At 43.9% G+C, this 23,081-nt stretch overlaps 1 protein-coding gene across 1 annotated transcript in view; it reads right to left on the reverse strand.

Annotated features, from left to right (window-relative positions):
- The window catches only part of LOC139311932 (zinc finger protein 420-like), a 53,815-nt gene continuing 30,734 nt past the window's right edge, over positions 1-23,081 (reverse strand). Inside the window, exon 10 of the mRNA XM_070936456.1 lies at positions 1-1,388. Within this exon, the coding sequence (XP_070792557.1) occupies positions 82-1,388 (1,307 nt within the window). The 3' untranslated portion in view covers positions 1-81. The remainder of the gene's footprint in view (positions 1,389-23,081) is intronic.

Raw genomic sequence — 23,081 nt, forward strand, 5'->3', positions numbered from 1 at the left:
TATTGATACGCTTTCTCCCATGTGTGGATGCTTCTATGGCAAATAAAAGTGTTACTCCTTACAAAGCTCCACTCCATGCATTCATATGTTTTTTTCTCCCATATGGATCCTTTTATGGGAAGTGAGATCACAACTCTTTCTAAAGCCCTCTCCACATTCCACACATGTATATGACTTCTCTTCTGTGTGGCTCTGCCTGTGGTGATGAAAACTACTGCTATGAGTAAAGCTCTTTCCACACACCATGCATTTATAAGGTCTTTCTCCTGTGTGGGTCCTCTTGTGGGAATTAAGACTACTGCTATCAATAAAGGTCTCTCCACACTCCATGCATTGATACGGTTTCTCTCCTGTGTGGATCCTCTTGTGGGTATTAAGATAACCACTGTTCCTAAAACTCTTTCCACACTCCATGCATTTATATGGCTTCTCTCCTGTGTGGGTCAAATTGTGAGATTTCAGACTATTGCTACAAGTAAAGGTTTTTCCACACTCCATACATTTATAAGGTCTTTCTCCTCGGTGATTCCTCTGATGGATTATAAGAGTTTTAGAATAACAGAATATCTCATCACACTCCATGCATTGATACGGTTTCTCTCCTGTGTGGATCCGCTTGTGGGTATTAAGATGACTGCTAAATCTAAAACTCTTTCCACACTCAATGCATTTATAAGGTCTTTCTCCTGTGTGGCTCCTCTTGTGGGAATTAAGACCACTGCTAAAAGTAAAGCTCTTTCCACATTCCATGCAGGGATATGGTTTCTCTCCTGTGTGGATCCTTTTATGGGTGTCAAGAGCATTACTCCACCTAAAGGCCTTTCCACATTCCTCACATTTATAAGGTCTTTCTCCTGTGTGGATCCTCTGGTGGGTATTAAGATTACCACTCTTCCTAAAACTCTTTCCACACTCCATGCAATGATATGGCTTCTCTCCTGTGTGGATCAAATTGTGGGATTTCAGACTACTGCTACTAGTAAAGGTTTTTCCACACTCCATGCATTTATAAGGACTTTCTCCTCTGTGATTCCTCTGATGGATTCTAAGAGTCTTAGAATAACAGAAGGTCTCATCACACTCCATGCATTGATACGGCTTCTCTCCTGTATGGATCCGCTTGTGGATATTAAGATCACTGTTACGAATAAAGGTCTTTCCACACTCCATGCATTTATAAGGTCTTTTTCCTGTGTGGATCCTTTGATGTCTTTTAAGATAGTGATTATAACTGAAGGTCTTTCCACACTCCATGCAGGTAAATCGTTTCTCTTCTGAATGGGCCTTTTCATGAGAAATGAGATGATTGGATTTATTAAACCTCTTTCCACACGCCATGGTTTTATATGGTCTTTCTCCCATATCGATCACTGTATGGTTAGGAAGCCCTCTGACCTGAGAAAGACTTTTTTTAATTCCACTTTGTGATTGTTTTGTTTCATCCCTTTTTGGTTGCATCTGATCTACAAATTTCCTTTTCCCCCCTTTCGAATGGATCGCTTGGCATTCCTCATTGCAATTCTTATTCTCTTGCCCATTAAAACCTTGGAAAAGAAAAAAGAAAACTGTACATTTTCATTCCAATAGGATTGGATCACAACCCTGAACTAATCGTTGACCCGGTTTTAATTTTTAATTTTTAACTTGTTAGTCTTAATTGCACTTTTAACTGTTAAATTATGAGATTTGGATTTAATTACTTTTTAACTTTTTAATTAGATGTTTTTTTACTGTTGTGAGCCGCCCTGAGTCCGGCTGGAGATAGGGCGGCATATAAATCTCATTAAATAAATAAATAAATAAATAAATAAATAAATAAATAAATAAATAAATAAATAAATAAATAAATAATTCCATGGTTTCACAACCTACCAAAGTGCATTGGACACTGTTGCATGCTGGGGCAGCTATATACCCAGCGCCTCCCAACTTCAATAAAAGTCTCATCTCCACTTGTCTGCAGAGCAGAATCTTTGAAAGTCAAAGGGAATTTCTGGATGGCAATAGTTCCCCACCCTCAACTTAAGACTAATGCAAATGTAGTACACAAGTGGGCATATCTCTAAGAAGGGAACATTCGTCTCAGGGCTCATCCGGTCTTGGTTATAGTAGCTCAGGTCTATCAGAAACCTAGTTACCGTATTTTTCGGACTATAAGATGCATCAGAGTATAAGGCGCACCAAGAGGTAAACAAGGAAAAAAATGTTTTTGCCCTCCCCGGCCCCCAGGAGCACTCTGCAGGCCTCCCAAACCCTCTCCATGTCCCCTTTTTAGGGACGCGCGGGGCGGGGTTTCTGCAGGCCAGAAATGGCTGTATTCGGTGTATAAGACGCACCAACATTTCCACCCTCTTTTAGGAGGGGAGGTGCGTCTTATATTCCAAAAAGTACGGTACCAGGTTCAGGAGGAAATACCGAATCCTGGTAGGCAGAACCTGGCTCAAGAGAGGCCACACCATCAGTACATTCTGCCTCGTCCTCAGATTCTTGCTAATATCTTCTGTGAAATGAGTATTATGGTTTATGAGCAGAAAGCATTTAAAAAATACCAATTTTCTTTATGTACAAAGCCAGGCTATGCAGTTTTCCAATTCTTCTTTCAATAAATTTCCTTCTTCCATATCAATTTGGTCAAATGGTTAAGACACCAGGCTAGAAACTGGGGGACTCTGAGTACTAGTTTTGTCTTAGACATGAATGCTGACTGGGTGGCTTTGGGCCAATCTCTCTCAGCTCAACCCATTTCACAGGATTTTTTTTCCTAGGGAAAACAGCATCAGGAAGGAATATTGGGGTATGTCCACTGCCTATATTATTTTTAAAAAATAAAGGGTGTATATACAGTGCATTCAGAATGTATTCAGGCTCCCTTCACTTTTGTTAATTTTATTATGCTGTAGCTTGATTCTATAACTGTAGAAATTCATTTTTTTTCCTCATTAATCTACACTAAGTACCTCATGATGACAAAGTGAAAACAGAATTTTAGAAATGTCTGTAAGTTTCTTAAAAAGAACTGAAATATCACGTTAATGTAAGTATTCAGACTCTTTGCAATGCTTGAAATATAGCTCAGGTGCCTCCCATTTCTTGTGATTGTTGCTGACATGTTTCTATGCCTTGAATGGAGTCAATTCAATTGATTGGACGAGATTCAGAAAGTTCTCCATAAATGGCCTCACAGCTGAGAATGCATACAATAGCAGACCAAAAGCCATGAGGTCAAAGCAACTGCCTGCAGAGCTCAGAGATAGGAATACTTCGAAGGAAGAGATCTAGGGAAGGCTACCATAAACTTTCTGCTGCACTGAAGGTTCCTAAGAGCTTTAATTGTTTGTTATTGTTTTTATTTATTTATTTATTTATTATATTTCTATACCGCCTTTCTCCCGTAGGACTCAAGGCGGTGTACAGTCAAGAAAAATATAGACACACAAACATCATAAAATTGCTAATTAAAATTGTTACTTAGTTTGGTCAATTAAATAAAACCCAGAATTAGATAACATTTAAAAAATCATTTGCATGTTTGTATGTTTAGCCCTGCCTGTTGGAACATCAGGGTCTTGAGGGCACGGCGGAAAGCACGGAGATCAGGGATATTCCGTATCTCCGGGGGCAGTTCATTCCAAAGGGTTGGAGCCCCCACAGAGAAGGCCCTCCCCCTGGGAGTCGCCAGTCGACATAATTTGACTGACGGTACCCTGAGTAGTCCCTCCCTGTGAGAACGAACTGGTCGGTGGGAGGCTATTGGTGGCAAAAGACGGTCTCGTAGGTACCCAGGTCCTAAGCCATGGAGCGCTTTAAAGGTGATAACTAACACCTTGAATCGCACCCGGAAGACCACCGGGAGCCAGTGCAGCTCGCGTAGGAGAGGTGTTACATGGGCGTAATGAGCTGCGCCCATAATCACCCGCGCGGCTACGTTCTGGACCAGTTGGAGCCTCCGGGTGCTTTTCAAGGGGAGCCCCATGTAGAGAGCATTACAGTAGTCCATACGGGAGGTAACTAGGGCATGAGTGACCGTGCGCAAGGCGTCCCGATCCAGAAAGGGACGCAACTGGCGGATCAGGCGAACCTGATAAAAGGCACCCCTGGCCACGGCCGTCAAATGATCTTCTAAAGATAACCGTGAATCCAGGAGGACACCCAAGTTGCGGGCCCTCTCTGTGGGGAGCAAGATCTCATCCCCTATTGTCAGTGATGGTACCAGCTGACTATACCGGGACGCCGGAAGCCACAGCCACTCGGACTTGGAGGGGTTGAGTCTGAGCTTGTTTCTCCCCATCCAGATCCGCACGGCCTCCAGGCAACGGGACATCACAGCAAGGGCATCATTGGGGTGGTCTGGGGTGGAGATGTATAGCTGTGTGTCATCAGCATACTGATGAACACTCACCCCAAAACCACGGATGATCTCACCTAGCGGTTTTACATAAATGTTGAACAGAAGGGGTGAGAGGACTGACCCTTGCGGCACCCCACAAATAAGGTGCCTCGAGGTCGACCTCTGTCCCCCTGCCAACACAAACTGCGAACGGTCAGAGAGGAAGGAGGAGAACCAAAGAAGAACAGTGCCCCCTATTCCTAACCCCTCCAGCCGGTGCAGTAAGATACCATGGTCGATGGTATCAAAAGCCGCTGAGAGATCTAATAGGACCAGGATAGAGGAGCAACCTCTGTCCCGAGCCCTCCAGAGATCATCCACCAATGCGACCAATGCCGTTTCTGTGCTGTATCGTGACCTGAAGCCCGACTGGAACGGATCCAGATAGACAACTTCATCCAGGTATCGGGGTAGTTGTCGCGCCACCACACTCTCAACAACCTTCGCAACAAAGCGAAGATTGGAGACTGGACGATAATTTGATAATATAGCCGGGTCCAGGGAAGGCTTCTTGAGGAGGGGCTTCACAACCGCCTCTTTCAAGGCGGCGGGAAAGACACCCTCACTCAGGGAAGCATTTATAATCCCCTGGAGCCAGCCTCGTGTAACCTCCCGGGAGGCCAGTACCAACCAGGAGGGACACGGGTCCAATAAACATGTGGCAGCATTAAGCTTGCCCAGAATCCTGTCCACGTCCTCAGGAGCCACAGAGTCAAACTCTTCCCAGATAACGCTCTCAAGACCTGCCCCCGTCTCCTCCCCTGGATCTACCCAATCGGAGTCCAGGCCTTCCCGAATCTGAGCGACTTTATCATGCAGGAATTGTACAAAATCCTCAGCTCGACCCTTTAAGGGATCTTCCCGTACCCCCACCTGAAGTAGGGAGCGGGTCACCCTAAACAGCGCAGCTGGGCGGTTCTCTGCAGATGCAATAAGAGCGGAGAAGTAGCTAGACTTCGCCGCTCTTATCGCCACTAGGTAGATCTTAATATAAGATCTCACCTGTGTTCGGTCAGATTCAGATCGGCTTGTCCTCCAATCACTCTCCAGGCGTCTTTTCCGACGCTTCTTCTCTCTCAGCTCCTCGGAAAACCAAGGAGCTAGACGAGATCGGCATCGGGTCAGAGGCCGCAAAGGCACGACGCGGTCCAAGGCCCCAGTAGCCGCCCTGTCCCAGGCGACCACCAGGTCCTCAGTCGAGTCGTGAGCCAGAGTCTCAGGAAATGGCCCAAGCTCCATCAGGAACCTTTCGGGGTCCATCAGGCGCCTGGGACGGAACCATTTGGTTGGTTCCGTCTCCCTGCGGTGGGTGGAAGTGACTTGAAAGTCCATGTGAAGGAGAGAATGATCAGACCATGACAAGGGCTTGATGTCTATATCCCCTATTCTTAGATCATTCAGCCACTGATCAGAGATAAAAATCAAGTCCAGAGTGTGATTCCCCAAGTGGGTGGGGCCTTGAACTACCTGGGTCAGGCCCATGGCCGTCATGGAAGCCATGAACTCCCGAGCCGTCTCCGACATCTCACCAGCAGATGGCAGGTTAAAATCCCCCATAACAATAAGTCTGGGGGTTTCCACCGCCACCCCGGCTATAATGTCGAGCAGCTCAGGCAGGACCGCTGTTACGTGGCAGGGAGCCAGGTACGCAATCAGTAGGCCCATCTGAATCCCCTGACCCCACTTCACAAGGAGGGACTCACATCCGGCTATCTGAGGAACAGTGGCCTCCCTCGGGCAAAGACTTTCTCTAAAGATTGCTGCCACTCCCCCACCCCTTCCCTGAGCCCTTGGCTGATGGAATGCACGGAAACCTGGCGGGCACATTTCCACAAGGGGAACTCCTCCCTCCTGGCCTAACCAGGTCTCCGTAATCCCTGCCAGGTCAGCACCCCCCTCTGAAATAAGATCATGAATGAGGGGGGCTTTATTTACCACTGACCTGGCATTACATAACATCAGCCGTAGACCCAGGGTCTGAGACTCTGAACAACCCGGGAAACGAGCAGTGCTTTGGGGGTCGGAGTGGGCAATCGCTCGTAAACATCGAGTGCGCACTCCCGAAACATAATATGGCCCCCTGCAGCCGTCATATCTGCCCCTCCCACTTACTATACTAATGCCCATTGCTTCATCCCCCTGCATCCTTGTCAGATTTCTGTCCCCATCCTCCCCACCATGATTATCAGACCCATTACCCCTTTCAGTGGATTTATGGATCCCCCCAGATCCATTCCCACAATCCCTCCCAGAACCCCTTAAAATAGAACTTAAAGATTTATCTAAAAACCCCCAAAGCCGTCGGTTTTTTGCAAACCACCTCTCAGGGTTCCAAAACCCGTCCTCGTTTTTAATCATGGGGCCAAATTTATATATATATATATCTTTTTAATTGTATTTTAATGTTTGTAGTTTATGCTTTTACTTGGCTGTTCACTGCCCTGAGTCCTCAGAGGGAAGGGCGGTATACAAATTTAAAAATAAATAAATAAAAATAAAAATAAGTGGACTCCATAATTCTCAAATTAGATCCTGGTTGGAGACAACCATCAATACAGCCCTCCACTGATCTGGGCTTTAAGGCAGAGTGGCTAGACGGATGCCTTTTCTCAGTGTACAACACATGAAAGCCTACTTGGAGTTTCAAAAATGCACCTGAAGGACTCTGAGACTGAAATAAGTAAGATTCTCTGGTCTGATGCAACCAAGATAGAACTGTTTGACCTCAATTCTAAACATTATGTCTGGAGGAAACCACTCATCACCTGCCCAATGCTATCCCAATAGTGAAGCATGATGGTGGCAGTATCATGCTGTGGGAGTGTTTTTCAGCAGCAGAAACTGGGAGACTGGTCAGGGGTGATGGAAAGCTGTACAACATAGCGCTCAGGACCAGAAAATGGGCTAAAGATTCATTTTCCTACATGACAACCATACTATGCAAACAGCCAAAACACACTCTGTGAATGTCCTAGAGTGGCCCAGCCAGAGCCATGACTTCAACCTTATTTAGGAATCTCTGGAGGAATCTCTGGAGGAATCTGAAAATGGCTCTCCAAGGACGGTTGCCATCCAATCTGACTGAGCCTGAGAGGATTTGTAAGGAAGAATGGCAGAAAATCCCCCAATCCAGGTGTGCAAAGCTTATGGTGTCGTACCCAAAAAAACTGGAGGCTTCCATTGCTGCCAAAGGTGCTTCAACAAAGTACTGACTGAAAGGGTCTGAATATTGATGCCAATGAATATTTCAGTTTTTACTTTTTAACAAATTTACAGACATTTCTAAAATTCTGTTTTCATTTTGTCATTTTCGGGTACTGAGTGTAGATAAATGAGAAAAAAATGAATTTCAACAACTGTAGAATCAGCCTGCAGCATAACAAAATCGACAAAAGTGAAGGGGATCTGAATACTTCCTGAATGCACTCTATATCCTTCCTTTATTTTATTGCAAATAATAAGGGCAGTGGACATCTCCGATATTCCCTCTTTCTGCTGTTTTCCCTACAACAACCCTATGACGTGGGTTGAGCTGAGAGAGTTTGGCCCAAAGTCACCCAGTCAGCATTCATGCTTAAGGGAGAACTACAACTTACAGTCACCCAATTTCTAGCCTGGAGTTTTAACCATTTGACCAAACTGATTTTATGGAAGAAGGAAATTTATTCAAAGAAAAATTGGAAATCTATAGTCTCCCTTATTACGTACAAGAAATTGTATGTTTTTTTAAAAAATGCTTTCTGTTCATAAAATACATAACTCATTTCCACAACTGTAGAATCATGCTACAGCATAACAAAATAGAAAAAAGTGAAGGGGATCTGAATACTTTCTGAATGCACTGTAAATAAATGATTTTTTCCCCAGAAATAACATTCAAGCCCTTCTCTACATTCCTGAGCACAGAAAGGGATTCTTACCCAGCGAAAAGAGATTCCTGGAATTCTCCAGCATGACTTCTCCGTGGAGCGCCTTTTGGTCAGCATCCAGTTGAGACCATTCCTCCTTGGAGAAATACACGGCCACTTCCTCAAAAGACACAACACCCTGAACAAGGACACAAGTTTCCTTATTAACAGATAATCCCAAGAATAATGGGATTATTTTATTCCACCAATTCTAGGAAAGAGATCTAGTGAACAAAATGGGTATCCTCTGCAAAATTAAGAATAAGGTCTAACCGCTTTTGGCTGATGGCACAACTAAATCATGTTTGATCAACTTGGAGGTGTTTGGAATGCCTTACGGTATAACCAACTAAAATATTCAATCTAAAGTCTTCAATCCACTCCTTATCAGTGACTCCCATTCTTCCTTGGATGGGTACAGTAAAATACTGGCAAAACCCAGCTGACATGTTTTCCAATGGCTCATTTTATACACTGTGGAACCAACAAACCCCAACTCCACACCTTCATGAAGAAGTTGAAAGAGCTTGTAATAGAACTCTATATGTCTATGGAGATTCTTAATCACCAGATTAAGAATTTGGGTAGTCCCAAAGATGCTTTTCAAAAGGCAAAAAAGACTATTTTCTTTATAATGGTGTGTGTGAACAACCCTGGGAGACAGAAGGAAGAGCTCCAATGCTGACAACAGTCTGGTCAATGAAATCTGAAAATGAAGAAGGAGAGGTGGAAAAGACATCTCACAAAGGATCCCCTCAGAAGGGAGAGGGTAAGCTAAGGTGAGTGTGAATGTTCAATGACTTGATGTCAAATTCGTATTCCTTAGAAACAGCAATTTTATACATTGAACTCTAGAACAAAATGAAATCCATCCAAGATTTATGGACCTTTTCCGATCTTCTTTCTCCTTACCTGAAGTACCGGTTCAGCTAATCCTTCATCTCCAGAACAAAGAGGTGATTCTAAAAAGTCCAAGGACAGCTTTCTACTCTCTGTGAGAAAGAGAAAAATACTGGAAGCAGATTTGTTAAAGAGAGACACTCCAATAAACTGGAGCAAAAGAATCAGTTAAATGTTAAAATCTCACCTTACAGAGAAAGAGCCTTTCTTACCTTCCGTAGAGTCTTGACTTTGATCTTTCTGTAAGTTCTCCCTGAAGAGCAGCTCTTGAGAAGATTTGAATGAATCTTTCCCCTCCTTAGGATACTCAGTCACAGCTTCCATGCATTTCTGGACATGATGTGTTAAGAGAAACAAAGGAAGAGCACAGAGATAGAAATGAATTATCATACTGCACCTTCAAACTAGCAGACCCCAATGTCCATTACTGAAACAGAATGAAAGAATTGCTCCAAATACATCCTCTGGAAGAATAGAACAAATGCCCTTAGGAATTAATAATCCCAGAAAATTCTGCCAGGGAGAAATTGACAAATTCAGAGAGCTCCTCTTTAGAGCTGCCATTTTCCCACCTGCAACTCTTCCTGCATGTTTTCCTCCTCCTGAGTCAGCAAAAATCCTTCAGCCAGGGACACCGCCTGGGAACTGGTCTCTGCTCCACACTCCCGCACCCATTTCGCCACCTCTGGGGAAAGGACAGCCAGGAATTGTTCCAGGAGCACCAGGTCCAGCATCTGAGCCTTGGTGTGTTTTTCTGGTTGCAGCCACTGACAGCAAAGGTAGTGAAGCTGAGTGCAAACATCTCGCGGACGGCTCCCCTTCTGAAACTGCACTTTTGTGAAGTGACAACATTGGACCTCTGAACTATTGGATGCCTCTTCGTGACTCTTCTGCCCAGGACCTGCCCCATTCTTCCCACAGCTCCAAGGCTGAGCAGCTGAAGGGCTTTTTCTAATATCTGCATCTGCTGGGTGTTGTCCCTCCATCTTTTCTCTAGTCTCTAATACAGCTTCAAAACGGACCCATGGATCTCCACAGGTCTTTCTGTTCACAAGAGGTCTGGCCAAATTTTCCAAGGCCATTCAGCTCTCTTCCCAGACAAGATACTTAAGATTCCAGAAGAACCGGAATATATTTCCAGTTTACATATCTGAAATGGAAAACAAATTATTCAGGGTGTTTACTAGAGTGATGAATTGAACTATTGAGCATCTTTATCAAGAGAGGAAAGAGAACAGGGAAGGGTAAAGGGAAGGGAAAAAAAATAGAAAGAAATTTGGATTAACCTCCCAATGTCGGGGACCGAGGGGGATATCTTATTAGTTAGCTTGATCTCTCTACATGTGGGGAAAATTGCACAGAACCCTTCAGGACAGGACTGTCAAACTAGCGGCCCAGGGACCAGATATATCACGCCACGCCCGGTTTAGCAAAGGAGGGAAAAGTCCCGATAGGTCACATGAGGACACGAGTTTGACACCCCTGCTTCAGGATATCGATCTCTATCAAAATATTGGAAAAATACATTTAGATGTTTTTGATTTCTACTTCCTAATTTTTAATTAAAATTTAATTTTAATTTTTATGTCTTCTGTATATTATTATAAATTATTCTAGGCAGCAATTATACATAATGCTCCTTCTTACTATTTCCTCACCCCAACAGCCCTGTGAAGTATTTAATACACCCTTTAATATCATTTCTATAGCTGCGTTGTTAAGAGCAATCATTTGCACAATCCAAATCGTAAATGTCCCAGGTCACAAACAGCAATTGACATGAGGGGCTCTCTAAATCCACTTAATAAGTAAATAAATCCCAGGATATCCCAGAGCTATAATTGCACTCAACAATGAACTAAAGGGCCACCATCAGTGAGCTGTTGGACAGTATAACCTGGTCTGTTATGTGGATTTGGGTGGTTTAGGAGTAGGGAATTGTGGTGGGTGGGAGTGTGTTTGGGGATTATGTGTGTTGGACCTGGTCTTTGGGTGTTATGTGAATTTCGTTGTATGTGTATACACATACAATGACAATAAAGTTTGTTTGTTTGTTTGTATTATATATATATATATATATATATATATATATATATATATATATATATATATATATATATATATATATATATATATGTTTTCTGAGGTTTTTGCGGGTGTTTGTATGTAGGTCTTTGGTTATTCGAATAACCAAATAACCCGAATAACCAAAGACCTACATATATATATATATGTTTTTCTTTTAGCCAGGTTTTTCCTACGTAACCAAGGTTTTTCTGCAGCCCTAGCTCAGTAGAATCACATCCACTCGATTCTGGGCTTTTTTCTTTCTGGCAGCCAGCAAGCCCTGTGCTGCCTGGTGAGAGACTTATATAGATATATTTATGGCTTGTTAGCCATCATCAGTAAGCCACACCCACATCTCATGTATCCTCCCTGTAAAGGTACAATATCTATTTTCTTACTATATATAACCAAGCCAGAAGATATGCTAAGATCTCAACAGGCAACCTTATTTATCTGCCGGCACAGCCAGCTGGTGATAGTGGGGAAAGGCTGGAAAGCAGGAAACCGAGTTCCGAGTCCTTGCACCCAACTCCTTACACACGGAGTTGAAGCCTTGCGTGCAAACCCAGCAGGAGGGACTCCGACGGCTCGCTTCTCTCGGCCTAAGAAGGGGGAGGCGAGGGAAGCCCCTTCGGAAAACGGGGCCATGAAGTTTGCAGGAAACTGTCCAGAGGTCAAGACTGACGTGGAGGCACAAATCTCTGTTTTGCAAAGACGACCTCTCCTCCTCTCCCTCCATGCAAAGCTTTCCCCGTCGAAATGGATTGTAAATCCTCTTTTCTGCGACCCTGTTTTTCTTTTCCCCCCTGGGGGCAAAGCGAAGGGCTTTGCTTTCTCCCCTGCCTGGCCCTTGCATGCACAGGGACGGCAGGGGAACATGGGACACTGGCTCTTCCACCCCCTTTCCACGACTCCGAGCCTGAGAAAAGTCAAACACGCACCCAGTCATTGAACCCAGACTCACGTCTGGATCTCCAAGTCCAAGGTTTCCCTGCAGCCTCTTCCCTTGCCTGAAAGGCTCACTCGGGCGCTGTAGAAAGAGCGGAGCAGCTTTCAAGCCTTTGCTGGAAAATGCCTAGGGAAGCACGCATCTCTCTTGACTTGGGAAAGAGACCGGCGCATGCTCAGTTCTTTTGTAAGGCGGGGGGGGGAGGGAGAGCGCTGCCCGGCTCTTCCATCGGACTCTCGTGGGAGCCCCCTAGAGGATCCTCTGCGCAATGCCTGAGGATCCTGCAAGGCGATCATGTTCCGTGCGGGTGTGGGCATTAAGAGAAGAAGTGAAGGTTCCCTCTAACTTTGCCTATCTAGAACCGGCAGGCGTCAGTTTCTAGATTTTCCTCTTTCGTTAATGGCTGAAAACCACCTCTGATCTTGTGAATATTGAGAAAATCTCTGTGGAGACTCAAAAATCTTTTTCCTCAAGGGCAAGCCCCCACCCCCAATACAATCAAAAGTTTTGTGTATTTTAAATTTTTAGACTTACAACAAAACAGAATTTAATAACATCTCATGAATAACCATACCAATAATATTTAATTAAGTTTATTTAAATCAAATTTAGACTTTTTCCTAATCCTTGTTAGACCATAGAATGTTTTTTGAACATTCACTTTTTTTTTTTTAATTTGATTTATATGCCGCCCTTCTCCGGAGACTCAGGGCAGCTTACAATGCATTAAGCAATAGCCTTCATTCTTTTGTATATTTTATACAAAGTCAGCTTATTGCCCCCACAAACTGGGTCCTCAATTTACCTACCTTAGAAAGGATGGAAGGCTGAGTAAACCTTGAGCCTTGGAGAGATTCGAACCAGCAGTAAATTGCAGGCAGCTGTGTTAATAACATGGTGCTTAGACCACTGTACTATCAAGGCTCTTCATGGGCTTCTCCTCATTCTGGCTTATTTTGTGAGAGGGATTCTACATCCTCAAGATTTTTCCATACAGGATACATTGATATATGTGATGAGTTTCTCGCATATTAAGAGGCCTTTCACCACATAAGTTGCCATGATTTGCGAGTATTATGATCTACCAGTCCTAGAACCAGATCTCACCTCTGTCTGTCTATCTGTCAGGAGAAACTGATGTTATTTTCTGAAGTCGTTTTTCTTAATTTCATATTATTTTATTAGGTTTATTTACTTATTTTGGTTATCAATAAACCAAAGGTCTTTCACTCTCATTCTCTCGAGTATCCCTAACTACACAGAGAGAGACAGAGGGAAAGAGAAAAAAACTATGACTAAACTCCATTGGGAAAAAACTGTTCTTTTGTCTAGTTGTTCTGGGGTGCAGTGCCCTATAGCGTCTTTTTGAGGGTAGAAGTTGAAAGTTTATATCCAGGATGTGAGGGGTCTGTAAATATTTTCGCAGCCCTCTTTTTGACTCATGCAGTATACAGGTCCTCAATGGAAGGCAGGTTGGTAGCAATTGTTTTTTCTGCAGTTCTAATTATCCTCTGAAGTTTGTGTCTGTCTTGTTGGGTTGCAGAGCCAAACCAGACAGTTATAGAGGTGCAGATGACAGATTCAATAATTCCTCTGTAGAACTGGATCAGTAGCTCCTTGGGCAGTTTGAGCTTTCTGAGTTGGCGCATTCTTTGTTGTGCTTTTTTGATGATGTTTTTGATGTTAGGTGTCCATTTTAGGTCTTGAGATATGGTAGAACCTAGAAATTTGAAGGTCTTTACTGTTGACACTGTGTTGTCTAGTATTGTAAGAGGTGGTAGTATGGGAGGGTTTCTCCTAAACTCCACCACCATTTCTACGGTTTTCTATCATTTTTGTATGAAAACAGCATAAGTAAACTTTCCCTTTGTCCGCTGGACTTCCCACTGTCCATTGTCCACCAATCATTTGCATTCATTTTGTTTTGGGAACGATCTGACTGCCTTGGAGTTTACCAACCGATGACTTTTGGACGTCAGGTCTATCTCAGGCTTTCAGTCGGCTGCCTTGCATTCCTCATTTCCCTCCCTGAAACCTCCCTTGCATTCCAATGCCTTTGCTCCCCACTCTCCTTAGTGTTGACTGATTGTGAACAAGGTTGCATAGTGAGTCAACCAGGACATAACGACCCTCCAGAAAGATTAATCCTACAAGGAAACAAACACACACATTTTAGACCCAAATCTCCTTACACTATTGTTAGGAAATGGTTGTTGGCCAGCTAGTTGGCCAGGCAATATATAATCCAACATTGTATGTTTGTATTGTGTAAATGTATTATGTTGCTTTAAGAACATTGCTGAGTCATTCTGCATCCTGATTGGATAAGCTCTGCAGCTAATGTATTTAAGGAGAGCTTAAGTGTGGTTAGAAAGAACACTATACCATTTGCCCAGATTTGTCTGGTGCGCCAGTTGCGCCCCTACTTGGACCGTGATGCCCTACGCACAGTCACCCATGCGCTCGTCACCTCCCGGATCGACTACTTCAATGCTCTCTACATGGGGCTGCCCGTGAAGATCACTCAGAGACTTCAGCTGGTGCAGAATGTGGCCGCGTGGGTAGTAATGGGAGTGTCCCAACACTCTCATGTTACAGCTCTCCTGCGGGACCTGCACTGGTTAACAGTTGCCCTCCGGGTGAGATTCAAGGTGCTGATAATTACCTATTAAGCTCTACATGGCTTAAGCCCGGGGTATCTGGCGGACCATCTGCGGCCAGCGACAGCTCCCCATCACCCGATGCATTCCCACAGGGAGGGTCTCCTTGGGGTGCTGTCGGCCAGACAATGTCGGCTGGCGACCCCTACAGAGCGGGCCTTCTCTGTGGGCGCACCTACCCTGTGGAATCAGTTCCCCCTGGAGCTCCGGGTGGCCCCTAACCTCCGCTCTTTCCACCGTGACTTTAAAACATGGTTATTTCACCTGGCTGGTTTGGACTGAAGGGATTTTAAAGGGGATTTTAATGATCTTTTTATAATCGTATTGGGTATTTTTAACATTTACTTTGCTTGTTTTTATTGTTGTGAGCCACCTTGAGTCCTTTCGGAGATAGGGCGGCATACAAGTCCAAATAATAAATAAATAAACAAACAAACAAACAAACAAACAAACAAATAAATATTTTTTACCTGCTACTATGCTGTAACTATTTTTGATCTCTCTAAATGGTCATTGTTTGATCATGGGTTATTTATTAATGTTTCCCGATATTTATTGAACTGTTTTATATTGTTCCTGACTGTTCCTTGTATTTTTCTACAAACTGGTAAGAGGATTTTATATCCCTGGATTTATCTTGTATTGCACTTTATATGGCTAAGACTTGGATTGTTAAATGACTATGATTTCGCTTTACGCTCAAAGTAAAGTAATATAAAACCAGTTTGTCTGCATGTTATTCACAATTACTCTCAAAACCGTTTCTGTGCGTAAAAATTTCTGATGGTACTCTGTTTTATGAACCATGACTCTGGTGGTGACACAACAATATCCTTAACAACTATAAAACCTATTGGGTTTGATCTGGGTACTTAACAAGAAACCTATGGATCATTGTAGTGGCCCGAACATCCGTCACTGCCACTCACTGCATCTGCCGGTGGAAATCCCTTCCATAAAACTAAGTACTGTAACTTCCCCTTATAGCATTGAGAGTCAAGGATCTCCTTGACCTCACAATGTTTTTCTGCTTCTACCCATATTGGAGGGGCACCGGGGTGGGGGGAGGTGATTCAATAGCCGGTCTGAGCAATGACTGGAGAGGTTTAACGAACTGCAGTGAAATTCTAGGTCTGTGATGGTGAACCTTTTTGGCACCTAGTGCCGAGTGTCTAGGCTGCAACCCGGAAGAAAAGCCGCCAAAAATGACCTTCCAGTTTCAGCTACTCAACTTCCAGTTTCAGCCAGCTACTCTTCCGGGTTCCTGGTGCACATATGCGTGCAATGAATAGCTGGCAGGCGCACATGCTCACGCAGGAAAACAGAAGACCAGCTCTTCCAGTTTCCGGCACTGCTGCCTGCAAAAAGGCCAGCTGATTGTCACATGCACATGCGCATCAGAAACCCGGAAGAGGAACGGGCAACGCTGTATGTGCCAGGCGACACAGCTCTGTGTGTATAAATTTTTAATATATTTTCCGGTCACTTTGGACCGAGTTGCAGGATGTGTATGTGTGCCTGTGTGAATGTGCTGCTGCTTGGGATGGTGCTTCTCTGAAGTGTGTGTGGTGATCTAAGGCGGCAACCTCATGGCACTGTAACAGCCTGACAGTCACTCCTTTTGCAATGCAAGGTTTATTTTTGTATCTTTCCAGAGATAGAGAGAACATGGTCTAATTTCCTTACAGTTATTCCCTGGGTGTGTGGGTTGGGAAGTGGAGGTGGAGAGGAGGAGGGAGGAAGGGGGGGAGAGAGAGAGGGAAAGAGAGAGAGAGAGAGAGAGAGAGAGAGAGAGAGAGAGAGAGATGAGAGGGGGGATGAGAGGAAGAGAGAGATAGAGAGATAGGGTGATAGAAAGAGAGAGAGAGAGAGAAAGATGAGAGAGGGAGGTGGGAGAGAGAGGGAGAGACACAAAGAGGGAGATATCTATTTCCAATAGAAAACACAAGGAGCCACAAAACCTAGGTAGGCATAGCTGGGGGGGAAGTCATGTGACTGGGAGGGGGGAGTGAGTGACGTCGAACTGGCCACACACAGCCACATTTTGTGGCTCCCGGTGTTTTGTTTTCTGTGGGAAATGGGTACAAGTGGCTCTTTGAGTGTTTAATGTTAAAGACCCCTGCTCTAGTCCAACTCTGTGAAGATTCTCCCCTTTGTGAAACGTCCCAACATATCCTTCATTAATGGGAGGGGTACATATTCTCCATAGGGGATGCGGTGGCTCAGTGGCTAAGATGCTGAGCTTGTCGATCGAAAGGCCGGCAGTTCAGCAGTTCAAATCCCTAGTGCCGTGTAACAACGTGAGCTCCCGTTACTTGTCCCAGCTTCTGCCAACCTAGCAGTTTGAAAGCATGAAAAAAATGCAAGTAGAAAACTTTCAGAGGATGTTCAACTTTTGGATTTATTTGAAAAAATGGAAGACCCCAAGGATCAAAGACAAACTCGAGCAGCAACCAGACATAAAGAACAAGAATTAAAGAAGCAACAAAGTCAGATAATAACCCAAGAAATTGCAATTACAAATATGGAAGCTGTGGGAGGAGCTAGACCGAAGAGGAAATTCCAGGAGGACTTCCAGTCGGTGCTCCATAAGCTTTCAGGGGCCAAGGATGGCAAATAAATTTTTGACCTGGAATGTTAATGGCTTAAATTCACCACAAAAGAGGAAGAAAATATTTCACTATTTGAAACAGTTTAAAAATGATGTAATTTGTTTGCAAGAAACACACATTAGAACAAGTGATCAGAAATACCTAATAAATGCTAGACTGGGCAAACATTTTGTTGCATCAGCTCCTGAGAAGAAAAATGGCATAGTTATATACCTAAGAACAGATTTAATGGCTAAATTAATTGAAGCAGATCCACAAGGAAGATATATAATGATTGAATTAGTAATAGAAGGGAAGAAAATACTTTTAGTGGGAATACATGCACTTAATCAACAAGAGAAATTTTATAAACTTTTGCATAAAAAATTAATACCAATGGATTACAAATCATGTATAATGATGGGTGATTGGAATGGTGTATTGGACACTAAAAAAGACAAAAAGACTCTTTTGCCAAATATTCAAACACGGGCTAAATTGCCTAAATCTTTTTTTGACATGATGGATGATATGGAGTTGAGAGATATATGGCGTGAACGAAATTTTAAAGAACAGGATTTTACATTTTTTTCTGATAGGCACCAATCTTTTTCAAGAATTGATTTTATATTAACTACAAATGATTTTCTTTCCAGGGTAAAGAAGACGAAGATATGTCCAAGAACTTTAACAGACCATAATCCGGTGTGGATGGAATTAGAGTTTGGGGAAGAGTCTAGGAGATCTTGGAGGCTGAATGAAAACTTATTTCGATATGAGGCAAATGTGATAGAATGTAAAAAGTTAATGAAAGAATTTTTTGTTTTAAATATGCATAAGGGTACATTTGTGGAAATGGTATGGGGTGCAAGTAAAGCATATATGAGAGGAGTCTTAATAAATTTGAATAATTCCTACAGACGTAGACAGGGGAAAAAACGGAGGGAATTGGAAGAGGAAATAAAAAAGAAGGAACAGGCATTAGTGGATAAACCAGACGACAAGAATATAAAAGAAGCCATTACAATATTGCGAGGGCAGTTTAATATGTTGATGTCAGATCAATTGCAACGAACTTGCAATATGCCAAACATACTACTTTCTGCAATGCGAATAAACCAGGCAGGTGGTTAGCATATATGTTAAGGAAAAAACAAAAATCTCATACAATAGAAAAAATAGAGTATAAAGGTAAAGAGGTACATCAACAGAATATGATTAAAAAAGCATTTTTAGATTTTTATACGAGGTTATATTCTGGTGATAATATACAAGGTAATGATATAGAGAGGTATTTGCAGAAGGAAAATATTCCTGCAATCACTGATGAACAAAGGGAAAGATTGAATGTATTAATAACCACTGAGGAAATTCTTCTGGCAATTAAACAATTAAAAAGTGGAAAGGCTCCTGGCACAGACGGTTTGACAGCAGTGTATTATAAAAATTTTCAATTAGAAATGGTAGAACCTCTTAAGGAGTTATTTGCTAAAATACAACAGGGAGGAGAGGTGCCACCATCCTGGAGAACAGCTTTTATTTCTCTGATTCCGAAAGAAGATCAAGATCATAGTCAACCCAAAAATTACAGACCCATATCATTGCTTAATACAGATTATAAGATCTTTGCAAAAATTTTGGCAAAAAAACTAATGTCAGTTATGCAACAAGTGATTCATAAAGATCAAACTGGATTTATACAAGGGAGACAAATGAAAAGTAATGTAAGACAAATTGTTAATATACTGGAGTATTTGGGGAAGAACAACCAAGTCCCTGCAGTGCTTATATTTTTGGATGCAGAGAAAGCGTTTGATCAATTGAATTGGCAGTTTTTAGTGAAAGTAGGGGAGGAGGTAGGGGGAAGGGGAAATGTTTGTAAAAAATTTTAAAACTTTTCAATAAAGAGAAAGCACGTAAAAAATGCAAGTAGAAAAATAGGGACCACCTTTGGTGGGAAGGTAACAGTGTTCCATGCGCCTTTGGCATTTTTGTCATGCTGACCATGGAGACGTCTTAGCACAGCGCTGGCTCTTCGGCTTTGAAACGGAGATGAGCACCCCCCCCTAGAGTTGGGAACTAGCACATATGTGCGAGTGGAACCTTTACCTTTTTACATATTCTCCACGCATATAGAGCTCTGCCCTTTATAGTCGACACATAACATTAAGAAGACGCAGCTGTCACGCCCTTGCAAGCGAGTCCTTATATAGTTCCTTCCAGATTACCTTCAGCTGGAAGGTCTCGTACTTCCTCATTTCCTTCGGACGTACTGGGATGCCGTCACTTTTCTAGAGTGTTCTCAGAGTAGTAAGCTAATCCCACGCGACCCCATAAGGCACCCGTGCACATAAACGCCTACTCGGAAGCCTATTCCACCACCATCACCCATGTGGCTCAAACCCCCCCCTTCCAGCCGGGTATCCATGTTCTGCCGGTGCATGGACATGATGTCGAGTGCTTCTTGACGCTCGACAGGCGGCTCCCCCTACCAGGCGTCCGTCTAAGAGGAGGAGACAAAAAGAGATGATGTTAATGGTCAGGTAAGGGATGTGGTTTCTGGGGGTTTGCTTTGTGGAACTTTCTCAGTAATCTAGGGGCGTTTATGTCTTTTACAGGTACCCAGGATGCTTCACTATCAGGATACCCTGTCCAGCGGACTAAATAGTATAACTGGCCTCTACGTAGTTTGGAATCGATGATGTCTTGTATTTCATAGTGGGCACCGGTTACCGGGCCAGGAGGTGGTTTTGGTGTTGTAGTGGGTGTAGTGGCCGGTTTTAACAGGCTAGAGTGGAAAACCGGATGGGTCTTTCCCAATAAGGGGGGTAGTTTTAGCATGAATGTTACGGGGTTAATTACTCTAATGATAGGAAATGGGCCTATATATTTGGGTCCTAGTTTTTTACTTGGTAATCGTAGCTTTAAGTATTTTGTTGACAAATAAACCAGGTCTCCGATCTGAAAAGATGGACATGTAGCCCTCCTTTTGTCTGCCTGGAGCTTGTATTCATCGGCTGCCCGTGTCAAAGCGGTTTTTACGTGAGGCCACACAGCATTCACGTTAGTAGCCCAGTCGTTGGGAGTCATAGGTTTTTGGAGGGAAAGGTCTAACTCCGGGATAGCAGGGAAGTCCCTCCCCATGACTACCCGGAACGGAGTAAATCCGGTACTCCGATGTACTGCGTTATTGTATGCCGTTTCAGCAAATAGAAGGTAATCAACCCAATCGTTTTGTTGGTAGGTAACGTAGGAGCGTAAGTATCGTTCTATCATGGCATTCGTGCGTTCAGCAACACCGTTCGTACTAGGGTGATAGGCTGAACTAAGGCCCTGGGTTGACCCTATATCACGGAGAAACCCTCTCCAGAAACGGGCGGTGAATTGTACCCCTCTGTCTGATATTATCCTCTTAGGCACTCCATGCAAACGGTAAATATGTTGTAGGAATAAACGTACCAGGCGTCGGGCAGAGGGTAAGCCTTTACATGGAATAAAGTGGGCTTGCTTTGAGAAAAGATCGACTACTGTCCAAATAACGGTATAACCTCTGCTACTGGGAAGGTCTACAATGAAATCCATGGCTATTTCCTCCCATGGTCTGTTTGGTTCGGCTACGGTTTGTAATAAGCCCAGTGGCTTCCCTGGTTGTGGCTTGGATACCGCGCATGTGTGGCATCTCCGGACGTATTGGTCAATGTCTTTCCTCATTTTAGGCCACCAGAATTGTCTGCGCGTCAGATGTAGGGTTTTAAGGAACCCGAAGTGTCCGGCGGTTTTCCTATCATGGCACTGGAGTAACACTCGTTGTCTCAATGTTGCTGGAATATAGAGTTTATCTCCCCACCACGCTAGGCCATCATGGTGGGTTAGGGATGCTGCATTGTTTTGTGCCCATGCGTCCGTCCGAATGGCTTTCCGTAAAAGCGTGAGCCAATCCTCGGTCTGCGGGGCTGTCAATACATACGCTTTTAGGGGTGAGATTACTGCTTGTAAACCCTCATCTCGTTTACTGTGATATTGCGGCATCCGTGACAACGCATCCGCTAAAAACATTCCTCTAGCTGGCTTATACACGAGGGCAAAACGGAACCGCTGAAAATATTGTGCCCATCTCACCTGTTTTGGGGACAGTTTCCGAGGTGTTTGGAGGGCCTGTAGATTCTTGTGATCTATCCAGACCTCGAACGGTATGGGATTACCCTCCAGTAGGTGCCGCCATGTCTGTAACGCCCATTTTACGGCATAGGCCTCTTTCTCCCACACTGCCCAGTTCCTTTCTGCGGTTGTAAATTTTCGGGAGGTGTATGCACAAGGCCTTAACATACCGTTCGCATCTTTCTGCATTAGAATAGCTCCTACTGCCACGTCACTAGCATCCGCTTGTATTACGAACGGTTGTGACGTGTTAGGGTGTATCAATACGGGTTCAGTGGCAAAAGCCCGTTTAAGATTTTCAAAGGCTTGTTGTCATTCAGATGACCATTGTAGTTTGTATCCCGGCCTAGGCTTTTTCCCGGGGGCCACCACACCTTTTGTTCGCAATAGCTCCGTTAATGGTAATGCTGTTGTTGCAAAGGACGGAATGAAATGTCGATAAAAGTTTGCAAAACCTAAAAAACTTTGCAGTTGTTTACGGGTTTGCGGAGCTTTCCACTCTAAGACCGCAGCTACTTTCTTCGGGTCCATCTGGATACCAGTACGACTAATTCGAAAACCTAGATAATCGATCTCCTCCCGGTGGAACTCACATTTTGAGAGTTTTACAAAAAGATGTGCGTCCAGCAACTTGGTCAGGACCTGTCTAACCAGCTGGACGTGTTCTTCCATTGTATCAGAGTAGATCAAAATGTCGTCCAGATAGACTAAGACGCCCCGATATAGGTGTTCATGTAAAATACCGTTTATAAGCTGCATAAACACCGCTGGTGCCCCTTGTAGACCGAAAGGCATCACCAGGAACTGGTAGCTGCCGAGGGGAGTGTTAAATGTGGTTTTCCACTCGTCTCCCTGATGTATCCGTACCCGATAATAGGCTTCGCGGAGGTCCAATTTCGTGAAGATTTTCCCTGACGCCAGGGTAGCCAACAAATCAGTTATCAGCGGCAGGGGGTACAACGGTTCTACGCAGACAGCATTCAATCCCCGGTAGTCAACACATAAACGTAAGCCGCCATCCTTCTTACCTCGAAAGAGGACGGGTGCCGCTAAATGCGAACGACTGGGACGAATAAATCCCCGGGCCAGGTTTTTATCTATATACATTCGCAATTCCTTCAGTTCCTGTGGTGTCATCGAGTACATACGGGGTTTTGGCAACCGGGCTCCGGGAAGTATTTCGATACCACAATCCGTATCCCGATGGGGGGGCAGGATGTCACATTCTTCCTCGCTAAATACTCGGGCGAGGTCATTATATGCTTGGGGGTATGTACCTTGTCTTGTTGTTTCTTGCTGGAGAGCCACCCTCTCTTTTGTACATGGCAGTCTGAGCCTACGATAACCCCCCTCCCACCATATGTGTGGTTCCCACCTGTCCAACCACGCGAGCCCAAGAATGATGGGTTCGATCATCTGGGTTACTACAATGAACCGGATCATTTCCTGATGGGCTCCTAT

The sequence above is a fragment of the Pituophis catenifer genome, unplaced genomic scaffold, assembly GCF_029215685.1.
Source record: "Pituophis catenifer annectens isolate HBS135680 unplaced genomic scaffold, rPitCat1.0.hap2 SCAF_2, whole genome shotgun sequence".
NCBI lineage: Eukaryota > Metazoa > Chordata > Lepidosauria > Squamata > Colubridae > Pituophis > Pituophis catenifer.